Source organism: Phasianus colchicus, chromosome 4 (genome assembly GCF_987193195.1).
Source record: "Phasianus colchicus chromosome 4, bPhaCol1.hap1.1, whole genome shotgun sequence".
Lineage (NCBI taxonomy): Eukaryota > Metazoa > Chordata > Aves > Galliformes > Phasianidae > Phasianus > Phasianus colchicus.
Genome location: NC_143439.1, coordinates 34,731,832 through 34,751,769, shown reverse-complemented (window position 1 = coordinate 34,751,769; position 19,938 = coordinate 34,731,832). Strand labels below are relative to the sequence as shown.

General features: G+C 39.8%; 1 protein-coding gene across 9 annotated transcripts in view; it reads left to right on the top strand.

The window, feature by feature from the left end:
- LOC149918176 (uncharacterized) overlaps positions 1 to 19,938 on the top strand; it is a 281,148-nt gene that overhangs the window by 21,373 nt on the left and 239,837 nt on the right. For all 9 annotated transcript variants that reach the window (XR_016466050.1, XR_016466051.1, XM_090139156.1 and 6 more), the window contains exon 2: positions 3,210 to 3,299. Coding sequence is in view for 7 of the 9 variants with exons in the window: in XM_090139156.1 (XP_089995282.1) it covers positions 3,210 to 3,299 (90 nt within the window). In the remaining 2 variants the exon portion in view is untranslated. The remainder of the gene's footprint in view (positions 1 to 3,209; positions 3,300 to 19,938) is intronic.

The window sequence follows — 19,938 nt, the reverse complement described above, 5'->3', positions numbered from 1 at the left end:
CAGAGCTGTGTGCCTGACCCTGGTATCCAGGCCACTGAGCAGACTGAACCAAGAAGAAGGAATTCCTTTGAAGCTGTAGAGTGACTGTGGAGCTGCTCCCCAGAAGCTGTCTTGAGCCCAGTGGTGGCTGCAACTTCCCAGGGTCCTCATAAGGCCTTCCTGAAAGGGATCTGATTCCCACTGCTCCCCATGGCACATCTGCATCAGTTCCGGCACAGTGCAGCCTTCACCCATTGCAGAGCAGTGGGCTGAGCCAGCTCTAAATTATCTCAGGATGACAGACACTTGCAAAAAACCCCATTACAAACTTCCTTTCTTAAAAGCCAAGACACATGCTAGGGGAGCCTACAATCTATAACTTTTAGTTAGAAAAGTTAATCAAAACGTTTGCTGTGTATTGTGTGAGCTCTTTCACAGTTTATGCATTTATCTTTTAAACATCTGCAAAACAGCGTGGCTTGGGTAGGTTTCTTTTTCTGCTCTGAGGCTTCATTGGCCCTTGTGACTGAATGAAGAGGAGCCAGACAACATGAAGGGCAGACAATCAAAGCATTTGACTCTCAGATCCTTGCAGATGGGCCCTCTGATGAAATGACAAACAGCTGCTGCCAGAGCAGCAAGTAGCAACCACAAGGCACCTGTATTTATTTAACTTTCATTCTGTCAGATAACTTGTTTTTATGCTCTTGCAGTTTTAGCTATGGATTGTTAAGTCACGAGGATATCTTCTGATCTGCCTAACAAATACAAAATGAGTTGCTTGAGATTGTTGGTAGAGCCCATCTACTGTAAAAGTATCATATGCAAGGGCAGGATCAGTGCAAAGAGCCTGTTGTTGAGTTTGTTAGGAACATCTTTTCAGCTTCCAAGGGACAATCTTCTGAGGCTACATGCTAGAGGGGGGAAAGGAGCGGCTTGCAGGTGGTGCTGCCAGCAGCTCCACAGGAGCTCCCTCGCTGCTTCCATAATGGAAAAGAACAAAGCTCTATGTATGTAGCTGTGTCCTGGGGTGACCTGGTGTCACTAGAGGAACTCCTGCTGTCCAGCTTCCTTTGTGTGCTCTGTCTGCCCAGCAGCCTCTGTGCCAGCCAGGACTCACTGCCAGGTGCCTCACTGTAGCCCTGGCACTTGAAGCACACACACATGCTCATAGTCGAGCACAGTCATGGGAGACACACCTTGACTTCATTTTGGAGGCAAATATCCAAACTGTGCAATGCTGACTATCAGCTTCTGTTCAAACTAGTCAGAATGCACCTTGTGATTCTGCTAGCTTCTGGTTTTGGATGCTATAAAGGGTCTGAAGGTGGCACTTGCCTATTCCTGAAAAGCAGCCAGTTTCTTTGATGCTGTAGTCACATATCTGAACAATGGCAATTGCCAAATCTGTAATTATTTCTGCATGTATCATTCTCTGCTTTTATAGCTGATATTTACCTGTGTGCTCTTGGTGAACAGAAGTCACTTGTGACCAATTAACATCCTCCTCATGCATGTGATACGGTTTGTTGACACACAGTAAAATAACAAAGTGAACTTGTGCAAGCATTAGAAGCAGCACTGCTGCACTACTGTGGGACTTGGCCTGTGCTTTTCTGCAGTTGCTGTTGGCTATGACTTCATGATTTAGAGATACACTCCTGCATTTAAAGGAGTAAATAACGAAAGTTCTTTGATAATAGATACCAGGTTATATGATCAATTTCTGCTGCATTTGATATTTCTTCTCTTTGTGTGCCTATCACACGATCAGCTGAATTTAAAAAGCTTTTATGCAGTATTTGCTGAGGATGTTTTTCTTTGGTCATTTCTATTTGGCTCTCCTCAGATTCCAAATATGATGAAGAGATGCAGGTGATCTGGGTATTTCATCCAGCGATGTTAGATTAGATCTAGGGCATGTGTAATAAGCAAAGCACTTTAGAGCTAACCAGCTATTTCTTCTCGAGAAGTGTTCATAAGGAGGGACTAGAAATTCAGATTGATTCTGGGTTTTCATTGTCAAGATTATTTAAATATTTGGCTCCACCTTGTTGCTTAGGCTGAGGTTATGGATGTAATCTCTTTTCAGGTTAAGTAAAACTTTATTTTGCAAAGAAATTTTGCTGAAAGAAATGAAATAGGCCATGTGGGCACAGTGCATCACCAAAGCAGGAACAGTCAAGCCATTGTGTTGGTTTCACTGTGACTTGCTTTTCCAGAGATGCCTCTTGCAGGGATTGTCTCAAATATAAACTTCCACTAAGGTGAGAGCACTAAACAGTATATCTTCCAGACTTGTGGTTGTGAAATGAAAATGCTGGTTTTGCTCTCAGACTACAACTAAGGTTAACTGTGAATTTCCTGGCCTTTGAGGATTTTAAGAAAATCAAATTTACCTTTGCATTAACATCACATCTTAAAATCAAATTTCCTTTGTTGTTCTTAAGTTAAGGAGAAAGCTGGGAACAGGATTTTCTTTTGCCAAAGAAAATGCATTAAGGCCAGTTGTGACTGGATTTTACTAAAACAAGCAAATAAACAAATTGGCTACACTTGCTGATTATAAATGAATGACAAGTTCAGTCAGGAATGAGCACTTTTTTTCCCTTCTGGAAAGAAATGTCTGCTGTTTGCTTCTGTGCAGAGATTTGGCCATATCACCATTATCACACAGTGCTTTCTAGAAACATTCACTGGCAATGAAAAGTTACATAAAGGTGTAGCAACCTAGCCATTGACTGCAGATGAACTTTAATTCCCAGGAAATATCAGGAAAAACCCAGCTGGGACCTGGGGGCTGACAATGAGACCATCACCTAGATCCACAGTTTAGTTTTCATAAATGGTTAAAATTCATTTCTTCTGAGCATAAGTGTTCTGTTTCTTATTATGAAAGGTAGAATGAAGCCTTTTTCATTATCCTACAGTCTCATAGTGCTTTAACCACTGGTGGTGAACAAGAGTCAAAAGTGAACATACACATCCAAGTGTTTGGGTGATTCTGTGCCTACTGCTGTGCGCATTGGTGAAGAACAGGGGAAGGGCTGGCTTTGGGAGAACACAGCTGCTGTAGTCAATGTTATCTTAGTTGTGGCTTAGATGGGATTTGCTACTGTTCTGTGAAGAGCTGGTTTGTCCAGCTTCAGATAAAATGTGGTGTTTGCTTATTGCAAGAAAATGCATAAAGGAGGTTGACTGAGGGTTTTTTTTTTTTTTTCCCCGTGTAGCTTCTATATCAGACCAGAGAATTTTGAGATAGAGAATAAGGAAGGTACTGGTTTCCTTAACTGTGACGGATTTGCAAGACAACTTTATTGGTAAGTTTCTCAACATAAGAGAGCATGTGGAAGTGTAACAGTCATCTTTGCTGTCTTTCTCATCACAAACTACAATAACCCCATCCAGGATCAGAGCACATATTGCTCTGCAAGAGGTGTTGAAAACCCTTCTGCAACAGCTTCTCCAACCTCATAGCTAGGGGTGTTTTTGCTGACTCAGCAGCATTACTCTGGCAGCTGTACACACAGCTGTGTGGGTTCCCTGCTTGTCGGGTGGTGGGCAGGAAAAGGGAATGAGCAGGAGGGCTAAACAAGAACCACTTAAGCCTAAGTGACAGGATGCCTGTCTACCTACAGAGCTGCTGCTTGATGTCTTGCATGGAGTAATGTGAACTTTGTTGCCCTGCTTTTACTGCTGATTATGCAACAGCATTTCCTTTACTTTGGCATTAGCTAATTCTCCCTCAGCCTGCCTGTTAACAAAATAATTTGCTGCACCTGCTTCCACTTTGTGTGTCACGGACAGTTGCTGTTTTTACAAAATGTTTTTTGTTTGTCAGGCTACTCTGCTTGCCTGGAAGTGTTTTGCTTGCTCAAATTTTTCAGGCTCATTCCTCAAGGACTTGTTACTAGGTAACAGAGTTCCATTTGCCAATTGCCCACTATTTCCTTCTCACCGTATTACAGGCCTGATTATTAACATTTAGTTCAGAGAAATTGCTGTCATTATGTGAAGTAACTTCCTTTAGAGGTTACTCATTAACCTTAGGTATTTTACTGTGCGATTATAATTGCTAAATGCCATAGGCATGGAAAACCTTTGAACTCCTCAAGGTATTAGAGTGTGAGAGAAAGGGTATCAGCTGTGATTTCTACTTGTTCCCCTACTCATTCCCCACAGTTATTTTTCCTTCTGACTGTGTTCTTGTTCCATCTCTCTATGTGTTTCATACCATGCAGAGGATTCTCTTCTGCTTGAGAATATTTCCTTCCAAGAGGAAATTTCTATTTCCCTGCTGCAGATCTGAGATACCTCTAGCAAACTCAGGATTGTTACGGTACTCATTATCCACTTACTTGTGCAACTTAGAACAGAATTTGATCTCTTGACCTTGCGTGAAAAGTGACATAATTGGGAAGCCAGCAGCCTGGTGTGACATGGGCTGTGCTCTTACCATGTACAGTTTGCCAGTATTCAGAATGGCTCTTCCATATTTGTTCTCAGTTAACTACACTGGCAAATAATGCGTTCAAGGAATGAAAATCTTTGGACATTCCCATTGTATTTTGTTTCTACACAAGCCAAATCAGCTGCATATTTCAATGTTTGTCCCAGGGCAGCGTGTGTTCTCTGTAACAATCTTAAATGTGTTTGTCTTTCTCCTCTAACCCACTCCTTTCAAAGTGCGTTGACATTCCTGGTAACTTGACTCCTCTGGCAGGGTGCAGCAAAGCTGCTGTGGAGTAATGCTGTACTGCCATGTGACTTCAGTGAGGCAATATATAGAATATTCAGGAAATTAGGGGATAAGTGGTACGTATATATTGTGCTTAAATAATGTTTTTAAAAAACAGAAATAGGGATATCTGTGGAATCAGACTTTGTAGGTGGAAATGAAATAGGGTAGTAGGCAAAGAAACCTTAGTCTTGTAAATCTTCTGAGCTGCAAAAGTAGAATGATCAGCTCTAAAAATGATAAAAGGGGAGGGAAGCTTAGATATAATTAAAAAATGAGTCTTTCTGAGTCTGAGCTGGGCAGTGAGGAGAGAACACAGCAACATAATCGTGACTGGACAACTTCTGTTGAGCCTTTTGATTTAATGTTGCTCCCTCTGTCCTTCTAATCTCAGCATCATTTTTTTTAAAGAGGAGGAGTCGGGGGGGAGCAAAACCAGTTATGTGCTTGTTTTCTGCATGATACAGTCTCCGTGACATAAGTGTCAGCTTATACCTTGATAATAGTAATTGTAATGATGAAAAATGGTTAATGCAGTTTCTGGTAGTGGCCTAATTTTTTTTTCCGCTTTTCTCCACATGGTAATTTAGTTTTTCTTTCATCCTCCAAAGCAAACCTTGTTCCCAGTGTCAGAGGATTTTCTCATTTGATGATGTGCCAGCTGTAACTTCTCAACTACTATGTGTTGCAATGAGCACACTGGTGGAATTTGTGTTGACATCTAATATGACTCCCTGGGATAAATTCAGTGATCCATGCAGTCCAAGCAGTACAGAAGGCGGGTAACACTTCAAAATTTTTTCAGCAGAACTGTGCTTCACTGAATTCCTGTTTACTTCTACTTAACCTGCTCACTCACAACTCCAGGTCTGATTCATGAGTTACATAATTCAGCACTGTGGGAATAACTCAGCTTTCAGTTTGTGTTCTATAGAATTATTGTCAATAAACCCATGCCACTTAGTGCAAACAACTTATGAAGTTTAAAAACAAGCAAGCCCCAAGCCAGCAGTAACTATGTAGAACAATTCTTGGGAAAACAACACAAAGTAGGATTTGCTTGTACGTAATGTGAAAGTTATCAGCAAAACTTCATACATTACACAACTCTCAGTGAAACTGAGAGCCTGTTAGATGCCAGGGTTACACACAATCCAAAATCTTTGATAGGGTACGCAGGTACAAAAGTGTGCTCCAAAATGTAGCTCTTCATTGCACGTGAAGCAAATGTATGGAGAACAGTAAAGAAGCCAGGTGCTAGTGCACCTGAGACAAGTCATGTTGCTGCCAGCTGTGGCATGTTTCTCACATGCAAGACGGCCTGGAAATGCCTCATTTATATATTTTCTTACTTATGAAACATCAACTTCTCTGTCCTACGCTACACAGGCACTACAAAATATCTAGCCTTATTTAGATTATAGGATATCATTATTCCTTGAGACGGTGTCATGGAATAACATGTAGTGTTTTGAACTGGTGATCTAATGACTTTTTTCTACTTAAACAGCTGTGATAATTCAAATGTTACATTTTTCTCTGCACATTTAGTTTGCAAGTGCAGAAGAAACAGACTTATAATCTAAATTTAGCCTAAAAATAAGTTACTACAGAGTAAACTACTTTATCCCACTGAAGTTTTGGTGCATCTGTTTTAAACAATAATTATTTGGGTTTATATAGAAGACAGTGCAATTGGGAAAACTACTCCAATAACAACATATGTTACAATGCCACTGGAGGAAGAAAAAGGCTTAGGGAATGGCATCAGTGGTGCTGTTCTAATGATATATGATGAAGAGCTGAAATAATCACTCTTTATTTTCATAAGGTCAGGATACATACCTTTGCATGTCTCTTTAGAAGAGGATTTACGGATCTGGAATCTCTACAGTGTACTAGTTTCTTCCTTTCTGAAAATGAACTTTTACCAAACTTTCAAAATCTCAAAACCAAACAAAACAACTCACCCCACAACCTGCTATCAATTGGGAAAAGCTTTTTTTGCTTGATCCTTACGATTTTTACCCTCTATTATTTTTCTTAATCATTCCCCTTCACCAGTCTTGATGTGGTCTTTTTAAATGTTGTTTCCTCTCCTTCAGTAGTAAGGAAAAATGGGATCCATGCTTCTCAGCTCTAGACCTGACTGAAATGTTCCTTCCTGGGCTGCTGTCTGTAGAAGCAATAGATGAAATTTCAGGATTATTGTTAAGGAGGAGGTTGCTATCAGTTGTAGGGGCTGAGGCAAAACAAGGAAAACACAAACGGAGAAAAGAAATACCTGACAAATGCTATAGTCCTTTTTCTTAATCCCTTTCTTGCCTTTCCTTCGTTTTAAATCTCCAAAAGCGGAGAGCAGAGGGAAGTTTATTTTATTTCCCCACACACCCCAGAGGGGATGAAAGGGAAGAAAAGGAAATCCTGATCTCATAAAAAATGAAAGCAAGTGATCACACGTAATGATTTGTAGGGTTAAAAAACAGGGTGAGGTATGAGCAATAACATCCGATTTGCTGCATTGAGACTACAGCATTTGATGGTAGTTTTTTGCTTTTTTTCCCCCTTCAAATGCAGTGTTGGGATCTGTTGTTTCTGATTAAATGTGTGGTAAGCTGCGTGCCTGTAGAAAACCGCAAATACATTCTACCCACACCTCTCTTCCCCTTGCTCTCTGTTGCCTGATGTAGAAGGTGTAGATCTATGGGGATTTACCATTTCCTCCTAGGATCACCTGTGCTGTGGCTTAAATAAAAGTTTGTTTCTTCAGCTGTCTAACTTTTGAGTGTATCTGACTTGGTCTGACCCTTTAGTTTTATAGTGAGCTAGTTTATTTGCTTGTGCAAATTGAGTTTTTGTAGGCAGAAATGTATCATGCTGCAAAGAGTCCAATCTTTTGATCGCTTCACCTCCGGAAAAGAGCAATCTACAGTGCCTTTCTGCACTCCGCTGGCACTCTCAGGGATGTTAGCAACCCCAGTTACTGCTTCTGAACACTTCATTGGAGACTTTTTTTCTTTATAATAGTGTTGTACAAGTCAGGCGTTTGGGAAAAATGTTGTTTGTTCTATGCTAAAAATATTGATAGTGTTTAGAAGCTAATTGCCTTTGCATTCATAGAAAATCCAGTGTCTTTGCTTAGCAACTAGTCTGGCTGTTTCTAATTCTTCTTTAAATACACCTTTATGTTACACCTATTGTCATGCACGCAAGAAAGCATGAGGCAGAGTCCTGGAAGAAAAAGAGGAGTAAACAGTTTGTGAAAACAGTGCCAGTTTTTCCTCGATGGGGCTCAAACCTCTAATATAGCCCAACAAAGCTGGGAGCGATGTGCCAAAATATCTTTTTCATAAACAACACAGGCTGTAGGAAATAATACTGGTCAGGGCTTGTTTTTCTGGCTCAGGGCCTCATTCCAACCTGTTGCAACCAGCTATTGAACGTCTATGGGGACACCCCCATACAAGAGGCCCCATGGAGGAAAGGAACTTTTACATTTCTGTTTGACTGGGATCCTTGCCAGTAGCTAAGTTCAAAGTGCAGTTTCCAGTAATTTGCTGTTACTACTCTGCGTGTTTGATAGGCCAGGACAGAAGCATGCAACCTGAAGTAATATTTCCTGATTTCTGACATTTCTGAAGATATGAATGGAGTTTGCTGAGGCACTGAAACTCGGAAGGGTTTTCCTGACTCCAGCACCTCTGACACTTCCCCTTTTTCTACTTGGATAGCCCCTTTCCCTCCCCCATCTCCTCCCTCAGATCATAATCCTTGCTGTTGTCAGTTCTGTATTTGGATGATATTCATATCGATTATTTCCCTGTGCAAACACCATGTGGTGGTTCTTATGCAACCAGAAAAATTCTATTGACTTATTGAGTCTGGTGGCTATTTAGAATAATATCCTTTTTTAGTAGGGAAACTTTTTCTTTTTTTTGGGGGGGGGAAGGTGGGGAAGGTGTGGTGGATGCAAGTGAATTTCTGCTGCACTGTAAAATGTGGATGGAGAGGTAGGTCCAAGGAGAAGCCAGCAGAATAACCCCTAATCTCTCTAACACATGCAGTTGCAGGCCATCCATGTGCCACTGTGGTTATGGAAGAAGCATCCTCTACAATTAGGATTACATAAGCATTTCTTGTATAACTCTTTGTTTTCAGCTTCCTCAAATTTCTCTTGGTTGGACTGATATTTTCCTGGCTTATTCTCTGCCATGTGACGTTTCATTGTATGTTTTGTTTGTTTCTCTTTTTTTTTTTTTTTTTAAAGCATGCAGACCTCCTAGATATGCAGGGGGTAGGGGCTTTTAATACAGCTACTTACAGGAGCAGAGCAGCAGGGAATTTAAAGGTGCATTACAGTTCCAGCTACTATGCCTACAGAACAGTGAATGCTTGCTTGAGCAAAAGCTGTGTAATGAAATTGTGTGTGCTGTTTTTGTACTGAAGCTTTGCATTTTTCTCCTGAAAATATCATCTCACCTTTGTTTTGAAAACCAAATAAGATTCCTTTGTCAAATATATACCTAGAGTTTTTGGATAAACAAGCAAATACCTTTTCTGACAGAGTATGCTAACAGGTGTTCACACAATTCAAGCACTCATGAGGTTTTTAATCATTAAACTAAGCAGTTCCTTGAAAGCAGAGGAATTTGTAGTTAATACTGATCTTTTATGCTTGTGCTGATCATCTGACATCCAGTCCAGTAAGTTCTCTGGTGGACAAAGGAAGAACTGAAAGTATTTTTGAATGGAATGCTTTGAATCATAGACTCATTAAGGTTGAGAAGACCACTAAAATCATGTAGTTCAACCATCAACCCTTGCCTGTGACTGCTTGAGACCATGTGCCACATCTACACGTTTCTTGAACACCTCCAAGGATCATGCCTCTGTCACCTCCTTGGGCAGCCTTGCCAGTATGTTATCACTCTTTCTGAAATATTTTTTTCTAATATCCAACCTGAACCTTTCCTGGTGCAACTTGAAGCCATTACCTCTAGTCCTATTGCTAGTTACCTGGGAGAAGAAGCTGACCTCCACCTTGTTACAACATCCTTTCAGGTTTATTGTAGTAAATACTATATTAGAATTTCATTATTTGTGATTAATGCCTTTTTTCCTGAAGTTTAGTAAAAATTCTTTAGAGGATGCTTTGAGAGAAAGCATTGAGTAGCAAACAAACTCAAGATGATCTCCAGTAGCAAGTAATTTGCCCACATAGGACATCACAAGTATTAAGGCATTTGCCATGTGGCAGCTGTGTCCTGCTGATGACAATCAGCCTTTCTCTTTAATCAACAGGTGTGTGTGGCCTCCCTCTCTTTCAGTTTTTGGCCAGAAATTTGCAAGTGGGGCAGCAGGTAAACAGAGGGAGCAGGCCATGTTCATATGAAATGACTCCTCGTAAACACAGAGGATTCCAGCAAGCTCTGTACACTGTATTGCCAAGTGGCTTCCTGGTCAAGAGAAGCACCAAGGATGTTATAGAGAATGTCTGTCATGGGATCTAGCCCTGAAACTGCTGCCTAACCCTATTGGAAAGAGTGCAGGGCTCACTAGATCACATAAGTTTTCAAATAGTTATGTTTTCACTGTTGAAATGTGAAACTGAGACAATATTCAAGGGGCTTTTGGTCTCCTAAAGATTTTCTCAAATGTGAGCTCTATAGTGGGAGTTCGTTTTGTTCTTTGGGGTCTTCCCTAAAAAACAAGAAATCATGAAGGAAGGAATGTATTCTGTCACTCACTGTAATAAGTGTTGAAAATGATTCAGTAGTCTGTAAAGTTCAGTGTGAATCTTGCTCAAGACATGAAATTTATGAGAACGGAACAACTGTCACTTTAGATTTGATCAAAGGTGATTGTGGTTGGGTATCCTGGCTCCAGATGAGGCCAGCAAGAGCAGCACTGCAAAAGGGCCTGGGAAAAGGAGCGTGTGTTTGGAATGATCTTTGTGGCTTCTGACAGTCGTGTAGCAGCATGCGTATCTGAAGTCTGCGTTTGGACTGCTGTGCTTGATAGCTGCTGTTGGACATATTCCTCTAATTTCCACTTATACGTGTACAGTCTCTTGTCTTGATTAGTCCCTGTGGTACAGGATTCCAAACTAGTAATAGAAAAAGTACTTCCCTTGGTCTTCATTTCTAAATTGCTACCCATTTAAGAACAGGCTTTCCAGATTCCTTTATTAGATACAGTAAATGATTAACTGCCTGCTTTTTAAACATATTATATATTTTAATCATTTCATTTCTAATTTTCTTGATATTGATTTTTATCCTCTCTTAGCCAGCTGATGTGTCCTAATTTAGTTTCTTCTTATCCAGAAGTTGTCCTCTACCTTTACTTTCTGAACTTTTTCTTTACTCTTTTCTAGTTCTGCTGTACCTTTTATGAGGTCCATGGTGCAGAGGTGAATACAGCACTGTAATCAACAGACCCTGATGTGCTGCCCAGGGTGTGTAATCCCACAAGATTTCTCGTACGAGCAAGAGCCAAAGCTTGTACTGATTAGCCCAACAAGACCAGTATTTAAACCATGCAACATGGTGTTAGAACAAGACAATGCACAAAACAAGGATTATCTGTATGGTTTAAAGTTCATCATATCTGTTCTGATGTTACAGCTGTGATGCCAAAGTTTTGACTAAACTGTACTAAAAATCCCAGTGCCTAAAATAGTGTCTATCAAAAGAAAATGGTGATGCTAGCTGTCACAGGGTGATGAAGTCTGAAGTGCTGGAGACAAAAAAAAGAAATTATATATATATATATAGCTCCTGACTTGTAAACAGAAATCTATTAAACACACCCTCTTGCTCTGAACCTTATAACCCACAAGTCAAAGTAATCTTTCAGTTGGAATGAGATTGGAGTTGACAGCCTAAAATGTATAGCTGATCTTTATTTGCTTGTCGGATTTTCAGTCTGTTGTTGTTGATAGGTTGGTGGTTGAGCTGTTGTGCTAGATTATTTTATTGGTCTTTCCAACCTTAAAGCTCTGGGGGGGTCCTTATAGTGGCTTTCCAGTACCTGAAGGCAGCCTACAGTAAAGGTGGGGAGGGATGTCTTATAAAGATATGTGGCAACAGGACAAGGGAAAATGGCTTTAAAGTGAGAGAGGGTAGATTTAGACTAGGTATCAGGAATAAATTCTTTACTGTGGGGGTAGTGAGACATTGGAACAGGTTGCCCAGTGAGGTTGTGGACGTCCCCTACCCTGGAAGCATTCGAGGCCAGGCTGGATGGAGCTTTGAGCAACCTAGTCTAGTAGGAGGTGTCCCTCCCCACAGCAGGGGGATTGGAACTAAATGATCTTAAAAGTCCGTTCCATCCCTAACCATTCCATGATAGACATTATTCTTATGGGAATACTGTGTTTGATGTATCTCTTAAATCTTTGCCTTCATGGAGTACTTCAAAAGCAGCCATTTACCCAAGTCTTATAAGTAAATAATTTAGGTTTAAATTGGAGTTATGTTCAGTGAACAGAGAAATAGGTTCCCCCTTCCCTAGCTGTCCTTTCTAGCAAATCTGGGCCCATTCTCCGTGGGGAGCTAAGAAGGCAAGAGGAAGGGAGTGTCATCCTCTGGGAACTGTTACAGCATCCAGTCCCCCCAGGAAAGAGAAGGGAAAAATTTCAACAATTCCTTGCCAAGCTGTTGCAAGGACAGGAACGCTAATGCCCAACCAGTGAAGCAGGGCTGTTCCTAAAGGCTTTATTTTAGCATCTGGACTTCAGCCTAGTTTTATACTGAGGATTACTGTGAATTTAGATCCAAACCATTGCTTGAGTTGCATATCCAAAATAAGCACTGCTAATGAAAGCCAAGAGCCTTATGCATTTTATTTTTGTACTAAGAGCAGCTTGACTGCTAATATTTCATGTGCTGAAGGAAATGGAGCTGTTGTGTTTCAAACTAATTCTGGAATACTGAAGCATATCCTACATGAGAAACTAATGCCTGAGATTATGCTAGTGGCTATCAGTTTGACGCTGATAAGACCTGGTTGTAGAAGGACACAGGACAGAGTAATTATAAGAAGATAAACGTGTGCTTTACCATGTTAGTTTAATACTATAATACTTTTTTTTTTTTTTTTTTGAAGCACCTTTGTGTATAATGTATGCCTGTTATCTTTTAAATTTTTTTCTAGGTCTGCTACTCAATTAAGTCATATAGCAAAGCAAGAATTTAACCAGTCTCCTCCTAAAATAAGTAGGCTTAATATTTCTGCTGCCTAAGTCATTCTAACAGTCATGGTATTAGCAGGGTTTTGTTTAAAGCTTTCTATACAATCTGTAGTTACTTTGGAGAAACTCACCTGGGTAAGATAAGAACAAGTTCAGAAAGGAGACTGTGATCGTCTAAACCAACAGAAGGAGCACCTACCTCTCCTTCTCTCTTTGTCTTTCCAGCCTGTGAATGAGCTTCCAGTCTTTTGTTTTGTAGAAGTCCATGAACACAAGTAGGTAAAACCAAGCAGGACTGAACTAGCTTGGAAGCTAAATTGCTTTGTGTGCTACAGTGGTGTTTCCCTCCAGCTCACTTTGAGCTGTCTGGATTTATGGAGCACATACCTACACAAAGTTCATTTTTCTTTGCATTGCTTTTGCCCTTCATGCTCTAGATTATTTCAAGAAATGCTTTTTTCATTGTTATTGTTCTTTTTGTTCTGAACTAAATCATTCCTCAGTGAAGGAATGGATTATTTGTTCCATGTTCATTTGCTAGTGAAAAATGAAGAGAACTGGGTGTAGCCTGTTTAATAGCTGCTATGCTGCATAGCATATTGGTGTAGCAAAAACTCCAGCTTGTATGGTTGGCTTTTTGGCAGGCATGTGGATACAAAAAGGAACGGAACAACTCTACCATTGTGTAGGAAGACAAGGCTCATTAAAGTAGTGTTATTAACCCGCAGGGAGAATGATTAGTGACCAAGAAAGCATCTGTTGCAGGTGCAGAGTATGAGTCTTGAAACAGCCCTGACCTTGGGAGTGAGAAAATTCTCAGGTTAACTTTTACAGTAATATAATTAATATGAATGGAATATGCAAGTATACTGAAAGATTACCTGATGTTTCACTGCTGTTCCCTTACTACAACACCTGTTATTGTCTAACATGCTTAGTTCAAGAGTGTGGATATTAAACTGTAAATGTAAAAATATTCTGAGTGGTCTGTCTCATTAGTGATCACTTCTAGGGAAAAAAATTTATTGATGACTGTTGAGGAGAGAGAATGATTTGTGTATAATGAGATACATTGTTGCTTGAAAGGCACAAAAATGACGGGATGATTCTCAAAGTTTTTAATTCTGAGTTGTGATTTCAGGTGATTAAATTCTGTGCAGACCTGATTAGTTTTACTGTCTTTCCCCTCAGCACCCTGGGGTAATGATTAGTTCACCATCTCAAGCTGCTTCTAGTAATGGAATAAATATTAGTTGGATATTTCTTTGCATTAAAACAACTCATGAGAGTTGCGTTGACATGGTAATGGCTGAGTTTTAGCTTTTTGGGCCACAGAAGGGATGAACAGATCAGGTCTTATGATGTAGGGTTGCCTACAGGCTCGGGAACATTGAGTTGTATTGGTTATAGTATCTTCAGTTATAGAAGTGAAGGAGTGAGAGCTGTCCTTGGTAAGTCCTTTTGGAGTTGTTCTGTTATAGTTTCCCCAGTGCCTGATTATTTAAGTGAAGAGAGAGAATCTCTTTCTAGTCTGGTGTCTAGGACACAGTTGTCTGGAGGGGAACTCCATGTCCTTGCTTCAACGTGCATTTGGAATAAAAATGTTTTGCTTTATCTTTCTTTCTTCCCCATTTATACTTTTCTTTCCCCATCATCAGTCTTCAGGGATATGTGTGTATGAGCGCAGCTGTTGGCTATGCTGGGGATGCCTGCTATATGAACCTGCTGCCAGGAAGCTTTCTTGAAAGATTTCCAGGGCTAGGTCTCACCTTGTGTTTATAACCAATGTCTTAACTGGAGCAAGAACTACAAGTGCAGTAGGCAGAAAAAATGTTAGGCTGAAAATTCCATCTGAGGAAGGAGGAACTGAGAAAATAGGTGTTTTGAGTGTTCCATTCTGAATTTGTCTGCTGAGGAAAGCCTAGATACCTGCTGATTTAGAATCAGCTAGATCAGGACTTGAAGATGGTTAGTGTTACCAGAAGGAATATGCCCAATTCCCTCTTTGGATTTAGCTTTGTGTATTAACTCCTAGAAATATGTCATATGCTAAACACATATGCTAAACTCAGAGCATCTTTCCTATTTATTTGGCAGTCAGTTTGTTTAACTATAGTTTAACTGTGGGGAAAAAAAGAAAAGAAATCAAAGCTCCTCTTCATTTTCTCATCTGACTTTTCACACCTAATGATGCATCATTCTGGGGAGCCTAAGCATTGCTTTATGCTGTGATAGCATCTACCTGACCTACCCAAGCTGCAGGAAGTCTGCAAATGCAGTTTCCTGAAAAACAAGTGAAAGGAGGGGGAAGTACATATATTTTGTTTTGAAGATGGCGTTATTGAAAACTCCATGAGCGCTTATGTCAAAATATCTACGAAGTAGCTATTTAGTCATAGGAATACTTGCCATTTGTTTACAAGATCTCCTTGTGTGAATTAGGAAAAATCGTTTAACGTGTGTCAGACCTCAAAGCGATGAGTAATTTTGTGGAAATAAAGTGTGTGTCAGACATGCCTGATTGCTTGTTACCCTAAGTTCTGTCCTTTGTGTCTTTGAACAAGACTTGAATATATGCGCTAGAAAAAATTCAGCATGAGCTGGGCAGTCTGCTGTAATCGCTTGCCTCTTGTATTTCAGTAGAAGATGGCAAGATTTTCTTACAGAGGGAGTATTTATTTCATGAACAGAAATTGAGATATCTTGCTATTTGATGTTGGCTGGTAAACATCAGGTTAGGATCTGACTTTTTATTTCTAGGCTTACCATCTTAAAAATGTATTTTCAAAATGTGTAAGTACATGTTAGCAAAATTACCCTGTGCTGAGCAGGGCTGACTGTGACTGTTCTTCCCCCCCACTAATTTCTTAGTTCCAGACAGGAATCTAAAGCTGAGCTTCAGAACTGCTGCTCTAAGGTAGCTGTGAACCAGTGAACTAGTAGGAGTGGAATCTGCAGTCAAACTCACAGCCTCTTTCAGGCTCTAGATGTTAACTTTAATTACTTCTCTGAATCATTCCTTTGAATATCCATTCACCAAAATGTCTGAATAGTACATCATGCTTTGTACAAAACCCTGTAAAAGCACAGCACTTGAAAGCTTTACCTGCAGAAAATCTTCCTGTTCAGACTTTGTCAACAGATGCGTGAAACACAAGAATTACTGTTGACAGTGAACACTTTATTATGGGGCAAAAGATCCTCTTAAGAATGTAAGGTCAGCAGTCAGAGTGAAGAATTTCTTACGCACATCAACACTCAAATGTTTGATGCCTAATCCTTTAATATGATTTTTATGGATTGATTTCAACAGGAATTCAAGGACAAATCTTCAGTAGCTGAACTGCCTTCTAGCAATAAGCTGGCTTTGTTGGAATTCATGTTCAGAAGTGATCTTACTCTGATTATTTTTTAATTTTGTGATTACTATATGCCAGAGGCCCAATCCTGTAGCTCATCTTCTGTTACTGTTTAACTATTCCTTTCTGAAGCATGTACTTGTTTTTTTTTTTTTTTTTCTGAGTATTTTCTAAGCTTAATATTTATATTTAAAGTGGGACTTTATGGAGTGGAATTTTTATATGTTCTGGTGATAATGTCTTCAGTGCTTCATTTATTTCATTTTGCCTTGAAACATGCAAATTATTGGGAACTTGCAGAAAGCTTTGAGAAAAGACAGTTCTTTGTCTCCAAATGCTTCCTTTCTGTTGAGTTTACATTTCTTTCAGGTAAGAAGTAGAGATCTCCTGATAATTTGTAGCTATTGAATATCCTAGAGCGTTTATTTTATAAGTGGTGGGTGTAAAGTTTTGGCCTTTTGGCCAGCTAAGGCAGCAAAGCTGTATTGCTTAATTCAACCTTGTGTGTATGTGTACTCATGAAAGTGTGACTTCTCATCTGTGGATGTAGAAGGGACATAGGATGGCTGGGATCAGAAGCAGAACTCGCTGTTATTATGTTAGTTTTTAGTTTGTAAATTCGCAGATAATTTCCATCAGACACTTCCATTCAGACACTTATGTACTTCTGAAAGTACATATTTTCTTAATCTATGTGTTTTCAGTGGTAGAAATTAACAAAGCAAGTAAACAAAACTTTCTAAATGAAGCTGTAATATTTTGTTTTCCTTGTAAGTGAACCCACAAATGTCTGGAAAGGTGTAAAAATAAATTGCATCTATTTTATGAAATGGAATTTTACTGGTTTGTGAACTTCAGGAAAAAAAACTGATTAGATGCTGCCTTTCGCTGTGATTTAGTTTGTGATGTGTGCTTTCAGTGAGAGGCAGCTGTTACAGTTTCCTTCAGGAAATATTATTCAGTATTAGTAAGCTGAATTTCAGCATCTTTTGACATGAAATCCTTTTTAATTAAGAGTTTTGCATTAGTTCATCATTTACTAAAAGGCACTTCTAAAATTGTAATTATTAATAAAAAATGAGGGAAGATTTGCAAATGCTTGCCATCAAGCTGTTGAGAGAAACCAACTTAACAGTTCCTGAATAATGGCTGAGGTCATTGTGTGTTGTGCATACAGTAGCACCTTTTTTCACCTCTGACATCAAGTGCAGTATTGTGAGATGGCAGTTAACCCCAGAGGTTTGGGTTGTGTGGTGGCCTTGGAAACCTGTTATCCCAATGCCATCCAATGGTGTATGGATGGCATTTGTGCTGACAACATTTAATTTCTGTAGTGTTTGTCAGTCTTGTCAGAAATAAGGATTGATTTAATTTTGATTTAGATGATGGCTACTTTTTCCCAGCTGCTGTTTGTCAGTGAATTTTAATGTGGAGAGAAGTGAAGGCTTTTTACCATTTTTTACCGTTGCTTACCCATGGTCTACTTTCTTAGCTCACTGCATTCCAGATATCCACTCATCCCTCTGATCAGAGGAGTTGGACACAGCTTTATTTTGTTTAGTATGCGAGTTGTCCCTGATCTGCCCTGATCAGTGTGATCTGCTTGTTCAGGGACAGCGAACCTCTTAGTCTGTGATTATATTACTTAACGTAAGAAGTCTTCCCAGATCTTGAGACTGTGTGTGTGTGCCAGATATGCATTCAGGCTACATCAAGGTGAGATTCTGGGCTCAGACTGAGTTTCCCTTTCCCCTTGTTTGAGGCAATCCAGGTGAACAGTCTGGATGTGAGCCTCAACACACTCCAACAGGTCCCAGATCTGGATGGTTTGAGGGCAAAGAGGCAATTGTCAGGACTGGAAAGCATGCCAGTATATAATCAGCATGGATCTGGGCAAGACCTCAGAAGACCTGTTACCTAAATAATATCAGAAGAGATTTCATCAGTTTAATTTTTCTAGTTTTTTGAGTGTTTTCTATTGCAAATCTTCTGGTCATTTTACGTAACATTGCAAAGATTGTCATTGATTCTCTATGTTATTCCTGGGAGATGTGGACAATGCTCAGGAAAAGATAGATTCTAAGATATCAGGAGCTCAGAATGAGTTGGACTTTTTATTGGGGCATATTCACCACTTTAAATTCTGAGCAGTACCTTCCTGTTTGCTTGTGCCTAAGGCTTTACTATTATTGCTGATACTGCATTTCTGGCATTGTACTGGCTCAAATACTGTGCCCAAAGTAAAAAGCTTAGTACAAAAGATAGTCCATGTTTCTTCTTTCCTGCTGTGGATGAGATTATGGAAAAAATACAGAAAATGAGTTGGCTTTCCTTTTTTGAAATTTGTGAACAATCAGGCAGAACAGGGAGCTAAGAAGCACAGGGAAATTTATGCAATAGCTATGAATCTGATGACTGGAAAGGTCTGTTCTGTTCTCAGATTCCCTTAGATACGTTTGCAACTTATGAGGCCTGTGTTGAAACTAATTCTACTCTGTAAGCTAGAGGCAGAAAATTACACTGACAAAACTTTCAGGTAATCTGCTTTAATAGTGGCTGCAGCAATCGAGGCACCCACCATCTTTCCTGCAAGGAAAGGGTTATCTATCCTCTCAAATGTGAGAGCACACCCTACTCTAGCCTGCAGGCGCAGAGATAATAATAGCATGGAAGGATGGCAGCCTGCGCTCTGGAACGGTTTATGAGGAGGAAGTCCGCAATTACATATTTCTGGGCAAACATTAACCGAGACTGAAGCCTAGCTTCGAAGAAAAACAACAGACTGGAACCTCCAGTAATGTAGCTGCTATGTGGACTGAAAACTGCAGTCAAAGAGTCATGTAGCATTAGAAGCGAAGTAAGAATAGCCCGATAATATTAGCATATCCTGGTGTGTGCTTGCACAAAGAATCTCTTCCCTGACCCTGCCCTCCAGTGATATTGGAAAGAACAGGATTTTTTTTTTTAAGTGCCGCCTAGCTTTGTGAAAACAGACCTAAGCTGAAGTAATGAAACTATTGTTTGCTGTGCTCATGGCCTAATCCATTTATATCTGTGGTTTCAGAGCTTACCACCACGCACTGAAGTTTCTCCTTTAAAAAACAAGTTACTTTGGGCATCTCTTAACCACTGCGGTTACCGCGCTAGAAACAATTGCTATTCTGTGCTGTGGTTTTGTAAAGTAAGTCTTATTTAGATCTCTGTGTACTAAACTTGGATGTGCCCACTGTAGTATAGACACTGTACCTAAAAATGGAATTGTTACACTAAAATTAAGTAGGCAGCCAAATGATACACACTTCCTCTCCTTTGTTTTTTTTCTGACAGACCACAATTACAGCGAAGAAGCTGTCCACTCATTACTGCAGACTCTGAGGAGTAGGATAAGTGACAGTATGCAGACCAATATAGGAGAGGAACGTTAGTCTAAAGAGATACTTGCTGTGGCAAGCAGAGTATGTAAATTCCAAAGTTAAGCACTCTGGAAAATATCCAAAAGATGAAGATGAATACATTATTCCTGCTAAGGGGAAGGAAGGGAATCTTAAATATCTCTGTAGAGAATACTTAATTGGCTTTTTTTCTTTCCTCTTTTCCTCTTTTTAAAGGCTGAGACTTTTTTTCTCTAAAGGGCGTCTGAGAAACAAACTTGGATTAGATTATTAGAA